This window comes from Octopus bimaculoides, chromosome 20 (assembly GCF_046866305.1).
Source record: "Octopus bimaculoides isolate indiv1 chromosome 20, ASM4686630v1, whole genome shotgun sequence".
NCBI lineage: Eukaryota > Metazoa > Mollusca > Cephalopoda > Octopoda > Octopodidae > Octopus > Octopus bimaculoides.
This window is the reverse complement of record NC_142947.1, coordinates 36,988,648-37,001,104: the sequence shown is the minus strand read 5'-3', so window position 1 is coordinate 37,001,104 and position 12,457 is coordinate 36,988,648. Positions and strand designations below refer to the sequence as shown.

General features: G+C 34.7%; 1 protein-coding gene across 1 annotated transcript in view; it reads left to right on the top strand.

Annotated features, from left to right (window-relative positions):
• LOC106880402 (solute carrier family 61 member 1) overlaps positions 1–12,457 on the top strand; it is a 50,569-nt gene that overhangs the window by 26,654 nt on the left and 11,458 nt on the right. The window contains exons 9-12 of the mRNA XM_089338372.1: positions 739–793; positions 7,196–7,298; positions 9,852–9,919; positions 10,438–10,517. Coding sequence (XP_089194498.1) covers positions 739–793; positions 7,196–7,298; positions 9,852–9,919; positions 10,438–10,517 — 306 coding nt within the window. The remainder of the gene's footprint in view (positions 1–738; positions 794–7,195; positions 7,299–9,851; positions 9,920–10,437; positions 10,518–12,457) is intronic.

Here is a 12,457-nt window from a genome sequence, read left to right as displayed (position 1 = left end):
CTCATCAGTGTGAGGAATTTTTGGAAGGACATCAAAAAAGGTTTAATAAAATAAAGTAAATTAAAATAAGATACAATAAGGGGCAATACAAATGAGGTAATAGGGAAAAATCGGATATTTACAAGCAAGTTGTAAAAGGGAAAAAATAACAGTAATAATAATATTAGGAGATTCGAAAGAGAAAAAAAAAGACAGACATATCAATGTGCAGTAAACTATAACATAAAAATAAGAATAAAAATAAATATAAAAATCTAACGGATATGTTTAAAACAATGGTAACAGGTCGAGACGAAGTATAATCTAAACTGGGTCATGAGGACCGTTAACTGAACACTATTCAATTTTTATTGATTTTTTGAATAAGGTTTTTATGATTTATTTATTTTCTGGAGGGTGTGAGTTGAATTCTTCTTTATTGAATTATTTAATGGTGTTTTTTTTTCTCTAAATTTTATATATATATTTTATATTGGGAAATTTGATTTAGTCTTGCTAAATTGAATTTTTCCCTGTAAGTTTTGGAATTTATTCCCTAATATTATTATATATATATATATATATATATATATATATATATATATATATATAACCACAATCCATCTGTTATTATTTGTATATATATATATGGCAATATATATATATGTACATATGTATATGTGTGTGTGTATGAGTGTATGTATGTGCATGTATTTATATATATATATGTATATATAAATATTATTTTGTTTATTTCAGATTTGTTCTGTTAATTTCTGCTGTTGCTCTCATGGTTCCTCTTATCTTCCGTCAAGTAAGTTCTGTAATATTATTCTGGTTTTTTTCACTTTACCATTTTATATTCAGTTATTTCCATAATATGTGTAATGCGCTGCCATTGTATTGGTAAATTAATCATCATACACCAAGCCAGCCATCAGGGGTTCCATTCCTGTTTGAAATTACATTATTTACCATGTCTTCTGATCGAATTCCATTGACATTTAGAAAAACCAGTAATGATATATTCTCCATTTTGTAATATTTTTAAGGGGTTCATCAAAAGGAGGAAAGCATCCATGACCCTTTGAAAGTATCTTCAAACTTGGTGGATGAGGGGATAAGGAAGGAAGAACAAAACAAAAATTAATAGGTTATTCTCAAACTAGATAATTGTTTAAAATATCAGTTTCAAATTTTGGCACAAAGTCGGTACTTTTGAGGGAAGGGGTAATTTGATTACATCGACTCAGTTATCAACTGGTATTTATTTTATTGACCAAAAAAAAGATGGAAAGGTAAAGTTGGCCTCGGTGGAATTTGAACTCAGAGTGTAAAGATGGATGAATTGCTACTAAACATCTTGCTCAGTGTGCCAACGATTCTGGCAGCTCATTGCCTTTCACCTGTTTCAAATACCTGTTTAAAATATTGACAATTGAAAGGACTTCACTAAAGGTAGTCAAGGTATGCCCTTTGGATTAGACGCTAAAAGGGCTTCTGCGTTATTGGATATATTTGCACGTAGGGTGAGGGCAAGGTGGTAGTGCTAAACATAGTGACAGATTAAATCTACAACCCCAGAACAGTTGTTGTTCATCTGATAGGCTTCCACACAGTTTCCTTATGTCAAATCATTCACAAGGCTTTGGTTGATCTGAGGCTACGATAAAAACACCTGCCCAAGGTGTTATGTACTAGGATGGAACTTACTTCATTACACTTGCATGAACACAACACACACACACACATTATATTACGGTGATGAGCTGGTTAAGGCACTGGACAAAATGCTTAGCTGCATTTCTTCTGACTCCATAGTCTGAGTTCAAATGTCACTGGGGTCAATTTTGCCTGTCATCCATTTGGGTTAATAGAATAAGTACAAGTTTTTCATTGGGATATGACTTACCCTCTCCCACAAAATTGCTGGGAGAGAGTGTGTGTATGTATATATATATATATAATTTATAATATATTATTATTAATATCAGGAAATCAATATTAGAAAATTCATCGGAAAGATATATACATGTGTAGAGTAATTGTTGTATTAAAACTATATGTAAATATGTATAAGTATAAATATATAATATAATAATAATAATAAATACATAAATACTTGAATAGTATTAATACTTTGATACAATAGAGCACTCAATATTAATTCAGTATATAATATTCTCATTGAATATATTTAACTAAAGCTTAATATATATATATATCAGTGGCAAAGGGTGACTAGGAAACTAGGGCATGTAGTCTCCCCCCCCCCCCCGCCCAATACACACACTAAGATTGTTGGGGTGAAATTTCCAAGTGTTCCACCCTCTCCCGTGGAAAGTATAGTATTATATGCTTTGAGATGTGGAGAGTCTAAAAATGAAAATAGTTTTTCCCCTACAATGCGTTGTTTTGAAGTAGTTAGTAAGACATGAGAAAGGTACATACAAACATTTTGAAAATATATACAGGAATCCTGTGATGAGTGCACAAAATATTTTTGAGACTGCCCCTTAATATAAGCAGTGTCAAATTTGATTGGCTTCTTTCGATAAATGGGTTTTTTTTATTATTCTTGTGAAAACCCTTTGAAGCATTGGCGGGACCTCATCTTCAGTTCCACATCAATCCTATTGCTTAACTAGTATATGCAAAATAAATTGACAAAACTCCTTGAAATTCTACTAAAAGTCATGTAGTTGTCTGAATGTCTTTCTTTTTTCATGAGTTTATTGAAAAGATGTGGATTCCCTTTGTTTTACAAAAATTATTATCAAATAAAAAAGCTTTTCACCTAGTAATGACTGCTCAAAAACTTTGAAATGGAAATACTCCCACTTCTAATATTGTAGCCATATTAAGGTGGAAAGCTGGCAGAATCATTAGCAAGTCAGACAAGATGCTTTGCAGTATTTTGCCTGCACTTGCACTCTGAATTCAAATTCCACTGGGGTTGGCATTGCCTTTCATCCATTCAGGGTCGATAAATTAAGTACCAGTGGAACACTGGGGTCAATGTAATCAATAGAGACCTATTCCCCAAAAATTTCAGCTGTTGTGGCTGCATTAGAAAGGTATCTCGTAGCCATTTTGAACCATGCCTATTTTTAAAGAACATTTTATATGGAAAAAAAAAGAAATCAGGAAATAATTTTCTAAAAACAATGTTTTTTTCAGTGGAGTCAACACAGCAAAGTTGATTTTTAAAAAATGCATCAGTCAGGTCATTCTAATTTTATTTTTGCATTTTATAATTATAACTTTTTTCTAAGATAAAAAAACAGCAGTCCACAAATTTTGGGGGCTTTTTACTACTTTCTTTATTTCTTTTATAGTATCTTATGTCTCACTTTAATAAAAATAAAATATACAAATTAAAATAAATTTTGATCAATTTTTTTTTAATTAACAAAAAATAGGTGCGTTTTTAAGGATTTTTATTTATTTGTGTCATATTTAATTTTTTAAGTATGGCTGGCCATAAGTGAAAAATATTTATTAGCACACAGATATAATTGAAGAATCCTACTAATGCTACCTAACATCCTCAATGTTGACAAAACTAGCCTATTCTCAAAAAAAATGTCAACAAGAACTTTTCTGGCAAGAAAAGGGGCAATGACCAGGTTATAAAACACCCAAAGATTAACACTTCTACTCAAAGGTAATACCAAAGTTGAATGCACATTAAAACTGATGCTAATTTATTGTACAATGAATCCACAAGCATTAAAAGGTAGTAACAAGCAACCCCTTTCAGTAATTTGGAAACCAAATAAAAGGGCTGAGGGGACAAAGCAGTTGTTTAAAGAATGGCTCAATATGCATTTTTGTTCCACATTTGAAAAATATTGCAAAGAAAATAGTAATAATAATTTAGACTTCAAAGTTCTTTTGATTTTAGATAATGCCCCTGGGCATTCCACATCACTTAATAATTTAAATAGCAATATGAAGGTTATATTTCTACCACCAAATACAACTTCTTTACTACAGCCAATGGACCTAAGAGTGATTTCTACATTCAAAGCGTATTATGGGCAAAGAACTTTTGCCCAGGTAATTCAAGTTATAACTGGAGTTAATCCAATCACCCTTGAAAAATTTTGGGAAAAAAATTGATATTAACAAGCAATTGAAAACATTCACAAGTCTTGGAAGAAGTAACAGACACTGCATGAGGGCAGCCTGGCAGAATCTTTTGCCTGAATGCACTAACGATTTTTTCGGTTTCAATAATCCCAACAACAAAGCTATTGATGAAATCTTACTATAATGGACGTTATGTCTGTCTCTCTGTTCGTCTGTCCATCTCTTTATTCCCTTTTCATGGCTAGACAACTGGACCAATGGTTACAATATTTTGGAGGATTACAAAGACGGTCATAGGGTAGGTTTTAAAAAATCAGGAAGTATGATTATTTCATGAATATCGATTTTTGAATTGATAAACCACCTTTGCGTTTTTATTAAAAATTCGTCGACCACAAGTAACTGGATTTTCAGCGAATAATTCGTGGCCCCATCATAGGTATGAAAGGGGTCACAAGGACAGTTAATAGTGAAAATAAAATGGAAAAAGTGTATCAGTATATAGTGTGTGTGATTATTTAGTGGTCATTGAAGTGTCAGTCTCGAGCAGGATTCGAAACGGTTAATCAAAGCGGCTGTTGTTTACATCTCAGTTTTGTCAATCAAAATAACCCATAGTACCAAAACATCCAGACATTATTCGCATAGAACAGTGTGGGAGGAAGGTTGAGTCTCAGTTTGATTTTTTGCAACCCTAAAGATTCCACTCGCGCATTCTCAGCAAACAAGGCACAGGACCAGATTTTAGGTTGTGTAAGTGTATTTTTACACACTCTAATGTTTAAACACAGCCAGTTATGCGTCGCTATGAATAGAGCAATGGACTCTAGTAATTTGAAAATTAGTGTCGACCAAACAGAAAATATCTACAAAGAAGTTTTGTAATCATATTGGCATTATCGAAAGGAATATGATTCATAATTTAAATAAGGAAATTTGTGACCTTTGAATGTATATGAGTATAAACAAGTGTAAAATAGTGTAAACAACTAAAATAAAAGTATATCTAAAGAACTTTTTTTTCTTAATACTTTTTATGTAGTGGTTGAAGGAAGCTCTGGCTTTCATTGGGAGTGGTCCACATGACCATTCCTAATACAGAAGCTGGGAGCCTATTTTAGTTCGGGAGTGAATCGTCATTACAAGGCTAAAGTCGCAAACACATGTCATATAGCTGCTATAGAATGCTGTATCACCAACAATAATGTGATTTCTGTAAGACATCACCCAGTAATCTATCAAGTCCATTTACACATTTCTCAATACATAGTGCTGTTTCTCTCACTCTTAATTCTTGTTTCTGTTGTGCCTGTAATTCAAAGGGCCAGCCTTGTCACACTGTGTCACGCTGAATCTCCCCGATAACTACGTTAAGGGTACAAGTATTGTGGAGTGCTCAGCCACTTGCACGTTAATTTCACGAGCAGGCTGTTCCGTTGATCAGATCGACTGGAACCCTCGACGTTGTAACCGACGGAGTGCCAACAACAACAATTAACTGCACTAATCAAAGAATTCCTCTAATAGATATACAACAAGCTTCTTTTCAGTTTCTGTTGTATTTGTTGTCACAGATATGAACTCCATTAATGTAGATTTGCGTTCAGCTTAACTTAATTTATTCTTGCATCTTTTTCCTACAACTTACTAAGTAATTTGCACATGACTGCAATTAGCATGTCTGATTGTGCTTATAAATACTACCATATATTTTCCATCTAATAACTGAAACAAATAAAAGATATTAATTAAAATATATACTCTTCATTACCGAATAATCATCGTAGGAAACCAGCAATAAAACAAACTTGCAAATTGACTAAAAACATGTTGACAGCTGGATAAAGGGCAAACAGTAAAAAACCTGCATCACTTACCTTTTCTCTCTCTTGTCCTTTGTTTTGTGTATCTCTTTGATGTCCTCTTCTCAAAGAGAATAATACAACTCTCTTATAATGATTGAAAACGAGCTGAAAAAAAAACTGCTTCTCTTCGCCTTTCTCTTTCGTTCTGATCCCCCCCCCCTCTCAAAAATAACAGGGAAGCAATTAATTCACTGCTTTGCCTTCTTTTTCTCGATCAGCAAACTGGGGCTCTCTCTACTGAAATAATATCGATTGATTACAATTCATTCTAAGAAATAAGGAAATGGGAAGAACAAAAAATATTTACCCATAATTTAATTTTATATTACACAAAAATTATGGCGCACATGGTGGCGGCGTAACCCACCCCTCCCACTCTATTAAAAAAAATTTTTTTTTTACAGAAACCCACGTTTTCGGCTATGGAGATTCCCTTTCTGAAAACAAATTGGCAAAAATCGCAACTTAAAATTTCAAAATCCTGTGGGGTGGGGACAGCTTCATGCCAGAATGATCTATGAGAAGGAGGTGCCATAGTGCAGGTTTTTGTAGAGGATCAGTGTGGTTACTAATATCTAGTAGGGGAAAAGGGCAAAGGTCCCCTTTGGTCATGAATGACCATGAGATTGCACCTAGAAAGTTCCCCTCCAAGGTACAAGTCCGGGTAAATTTGTTTATGGAAGACCAGCAGTCACCCATGCATACCAGTCTACCCTCTCCATGCCGCCAATGTTATCCAAGGGAAAGGCAAAGACTGATACAGCAAAGCATTCAATACAGGATGTACGTATGTGCCAAAAAGTTAGTGTGAGATTTGAATGTTATTTCTAGTATGTGGGTAGCCTGCTTGAAGGCCGTAGAATCAGAAGAGAAGTATTTTTTTTTTTTTTTTTTTTTTTTGCAAAATAGAAATTTTACGAATAGTTTTTTTTTTTTTTCAGAATCAAAATCTCCATATTTTTCTACGTATTTCGTCCAAATAAATTTCTAAAAAAAGTGAAAAAAAATGAAAAGGGGGGAAGGGTGGGGAGTTGAAATTTTGAAATTGCGATTTTTGCAAATTTTTTTCAGAATCAGAAAACGTGGTCGAAAACGTGGGTGTCCGTAAAAAAAAAAATTTTTTTTTAAATTTGGGAAGGTATCGGTTTTCGTCTCTGTCTGCACATTATGTATGTGTGTGTGTGTGTGTGTATACTTGTTTTTATTTGTCTTGCTCCTTTATCACTTTACCTGTATCTTATTCTCTTTCTTTTCAGCAACTATTCATCATATTTGCAGCATTCCTTGTGTTTGAAGTTTGTGTTGGAATCTTTTGGCCATCCATTTCAACACTGAGAGGGAAATACTTAAAAGATAATAGTAAGTTGTTGTTGTTGTTGTTGTTGTTGTTGTTGTTGTTGTTGTTGTTTAGACCCTAATCATCTTGGATTGAGTAGAAAACAGTTCTAGGGTGAAGAGCTTTTATTCTAACAATCCTATCTTCTTTTCTTCAAGAATAACATACCAATAAACACACATCATCATCATCATCCTCATCATCATCATCATCATCATCCTCATCATCATCGTTTAACATCCGCTTTCCATGCTAGCATGGGTTGGACGATTTGACTGAGGACTGGCAAACCAGATGGCTGCACCAGGCTCCAATCTGATCTGGCAGAGTTTCTACAGCTGGATGCCCTTCCTAACGCCAACCACTCCGAGAGTGTAGTGGGTGCTTTTACGTGCCACCAGCACGGGGGCCAGTCACGCGGTACTGGCAACAGCCACGCTCAAATGGTGTTCTTTACGTGCCACCTGCACAGGAGCTAGTCCAGCGGCACTGGCAATGACCTTGCTCTAATGTCTTTTCACATGCCACCGGCACAAGTGCCAGTAAGGTGATGCTGGTAATGATCACGCCCACTTGGTGCTTTTTATGTGCCACCGGCACAGAAGCCAGACAGCTGCTCTGGCAATGATCATGCTCGGATGGTGCTGTTAGCGCTCCACTGGCATGGGTGCCAATCATCGAATTTGGTTTGATTTCGATTTCACTTGCCTCAACAGGTCTTCGCAAGCAGAGTTTAGTGTCCAATGAAGGAAAGGTTGGCATGGGTGCCAGTCGTCGATTTTGGTTTGATTTCGATTTTACTTGCCTCAGCAGGTCTTTGCAGTATGTGTGTGTGTGTAATAAGTTAAAAATCATATAATAAATGCACAAACAAATGGAAAACACACACAGAAGGTCACCAAATCCTCATCAGTTATCAGCCAAAGAACAAATGCAATTTCACACCTTCAAACAATAATATTGCTTCCCCTTTAGTAGTACTGGCAGCAAAGAAGCCACTGGGAAATAGCAAGCCAATGAACAAGCGATCAAACATGACATAAAATGAATAAACAAACAAGAAATAAATAAACATGCAGTACAGAAAGTGAACATACAAATATGAAGCAAATGCGCAATATACAATATACAAAATAATATTCAAGATAAGATCATTAGTGGATGGATGAAGAACAAAGATGAAAACAAACAAGATGAAATGTGGACATACAAATAAAATGAAACGATATAAACAATATAGGGCTGGAACACCATGTATTTATTATCTCTTATTTTGTTTACATTAAGTGTTATATATATATATAGAAGTTCAATTAGAGGTTAAATAAGCCTCATTGAGGGATAATATTATCCAGTGAATTTACTGACCTATTTATTTTGAATATCAGTTTTAATACTCAGAAATAGGTAATTAAATAAACCAAAGTTTATATGTATTTAAGAAAAATAACAAAATAGAGATAAATCAATTAATAATTATATTTATAGGGATTATGTCTATTTTTGTAATTAATAGATATAATTATTAATTGATTTATCTCTATTTTCTTATTTTTCTTATATATATATATATATATATATATATATATATATATATATATATATATATGTTGTTGTACTTGGGGATGGTCATATTGCCAGTTTAGCCAATAAAAACACACGCACTGTATATTTGGTGTTAATTTGCTTCAGCTTTATATTACATTAATCTTAATCTTATTTCGGCCAGAGTTCTTTCGTCACACTTCTGTGACCTCATCAGTGGTCTTTTGTTTCCTTCCTTCTTATGTGTGTCTCACCTTGCTAACTATCAGCCATTTTGTATTTTATATATATATATATATATATATATATATATATATATATATATATATATATATATATATATATATATATATATATATATATATATATGTATATATCAAAATAACCAACACGGATTATTTTGATTTTTTGATCACCTTGCTTTTAGAATGGTTTTTGGATAATACCATACTATATTCTGGTACCTAAACATAAGTACCATATTCAATTTTGAATCTAAATCTCTATATATATATATATATATATATATATATATATATATATATATATATATATATATATATATATATATATTACATCCTATGTAATATTAGAGGGGTGTGAGTTCCATCTTCCCAGCTGGCTGCTGGCAAATATTTTCTGCTCTTAAAAGGATGTTATCCTTTATATATAAACTGTTCACCTTGATTGTCACCTTGGTTGCCAAATTAATATTGGAAAGCTTCATTGTCATCATCATCATCATCATCATCATCATCATTTAATGTCTGCTTTCAATGCTGGTATACTTTCAATGTTGGATGGTTTGACTAGAACTGGTTAGCCAGAGAGTGGCACCAGGTTCCAGTCTGATTTGGCATTGTTTCTACAGTTGGATGCCCTTCCTAACACCAACCACTCCAAGAGTGTGACAGGTGCCTTTTACGTGCCACCAGAATGGGTGCCATTTACATAACCCGTACATTTACATTGTGTCAAATTAAAATTCTGTTTCCCATATCTAACCAGATTTTTCCGTGTTCCATTTGCAGCGCGGGCAACTGTTATGAACATCTTTCGTATTCCACTGAATCTCATTGTGATAACTATCTTACTATTTGTGAGTATCTTTTGTCTATTACTTGTTTCAATCATTGGACTGCAGTCATAAAGGGTTTTAGTCAAACAAGTTGAGCTCAGTGCTTATGTTTTTTTTTTTGTTTGTTTTAAGTCTGACACTTATTCAGTTGGTGTCTTTTGCCAAACTGCTAAAACCAACACCAGTTATTCACATTGTTTTGAATTAATCATGCATTATCTGGTAGCTTCGAGGTTTCCATAATGTGATTGCTCATTTTTGGGAGGAAATAGTAGGGGCTGAACCTGGCCTTTTTGGACATAAAATAGGGAGAATATTTTGGCTGGATATGGCCAGTTTTAATAGTAAAGGGGTAATACATCATCAGCAAGATTATTCTGGTTCCATCATCCTGTCATATTTGAAGAAGAAAAGGGGTTTTGATTTACTTATATCAATTGTACTAAATATAAACTTGTGTGTTTAATAATTGATAAATATCAGACTACCAAAATATAATATGTAACATTCTTCTTTTTCTTCTTCTTCTTCTTTTACAGAATCTTTCTCATGATGTTATCTTTATTTCTTGTTCTGGTTTTCTAATAATAGGATCGATGTTCCAGCACTTCTTATTTAAGTAGGTGAATCCTTTACCAAGTTTTTATAATTTATTGCTGTTATTTTATATATTATTTTGTTGACCACAGGTTCCAAAGAGGCCAATTACTGATTCACTGCATTGACAATGATGAAAGTAACAAACAAACATCTGTGCAACTCGTACAGAGCAAATATTCGAAGCATTTTTTCTTTTATTTGGAAGTACTGTTTTTCAGTTTTCTCACTGTTGCTTATATATTTTCTTTAAAGTTATACATATACACCCACACCACATCATTGTCATTATCATTGTCATTGTGATCGTCATCATTATATCATCATCATGTCTACATTCTCATGCTTGCACAGATCAGATGGAATTTACTGAGACAAATTTTTATGGATGGTTACCCTTACAGTCACCAAGCCCATAGTATATATATATATATATATACTAGCAGTATAACCCAACCTTGTCCGGGTGTGACTTATTACGCCATCTACGATAAGTCTTGCTAGGTGAAAATCAACTAAAAAAGAAAGCCTTACAACGAAAAAACCCTTATGATGTAAATATGTTCATAATTCAAAAGATGATGAAATTAATAGGGAAAGTCTGAAGGCTGTTTTGCGTAACATTATCAAGCGTACATAAATTTCATCCGTCTAATTGGCTATAGAAATGCTTGTGCAAAACAACTTTTTGCGCTGCCACCTGCCTTAATATAGAGGATCGTGTGGATTGCCTCGCCACATGACCCCCCCCCCATTACACTTAAGGACCATAAGCCCAATTTCTTCTCCAATCCCAAATGCAGGTTGATCAACCCCTCCAAAAGCGAGATAGGTATCATTAGCAAGTGTATTCTTGATACTATCAACTCTGACATTAGAAGGGCTACAGGGTTGACTCAATGCAACTCCAGTGCAGCCGTGATCAACTGGTTCTGTGGTATGGTGAATGAATCAGCCTTCAGATTCACCCAGTTTGACATTGTTGACTTCTACCATTCCATATCTAAGCCCTTCCTCCTGAAGGCCCTAAATTTTGCTGAGTAATACACCAGCATGAGTGATCTTGATATCAGAATCATCATGAATGCCAGAAAGCCAACTCTGGTGTCCACGACAATTCCTTCTGGGTGAAGAAAGAAGGTGATCCATTATTCAATGTCTCTATGGGGAGCTTTGGCAGGGCTGAAATCGCTGACCTCATTGGGTAATACATTCTGGATACCCTCAAGAGATGTACCCATCCACACTGGTCAACCTTCTATAGGGACAACAGTTTGGGTATCTCATGCCATATGAATGGCCATACCATGGACAGGTTCAGGAAGGACTTGATAAAAATATTCAAGGAGCTCAGCCTGTCCGTAATGGTTACCACCAACCTGACTGCTGTTGATTTCTTGGACGTAACCTTAGACCTGAACATGGGCTAGTTTTACCCCTACAAGAAGCCTAACAAGGAAATGGTATGCATCCACAAGAGCTCAAACCACCCCCACCACTGTAATTAGAAACCTGGTTTCAGGCATTAGCAAACAGGTATCTAGTTTCTTAGCCAACAGGGAGATCTTTAATACACCAATGCTTTGGCTAAGAGCAGGTTTACTGAGAAGTTCATATATGTATATGATCCCCAAACCCCCTCTCCTCACCCTGAGAGGATTAGGAAATGGAAATTTGTTAGAATAGTTTCATGTGGCAGTGTGGTAAGAAGTTTGCTTGCCAACCACATGGTTCTGAGTTGAGTCTCACAGCATGGTACCTTGGGCAAGTGTCTTCTACTATAGCCTTCAGCTAATCAAAGCCTTCTAAGTGCATTTTCATCATCATCATCATCATCGTTTAACGTCCGCTTTCCATGCTAGCATGGGTTGGACGATTTGACTGAGGACTGGTGAAACCGGATGGCAACACCAGGCTCCAGTCTGATTTGGCAGAGTTTCTACAGCTGGGTGCCCTTCCTAA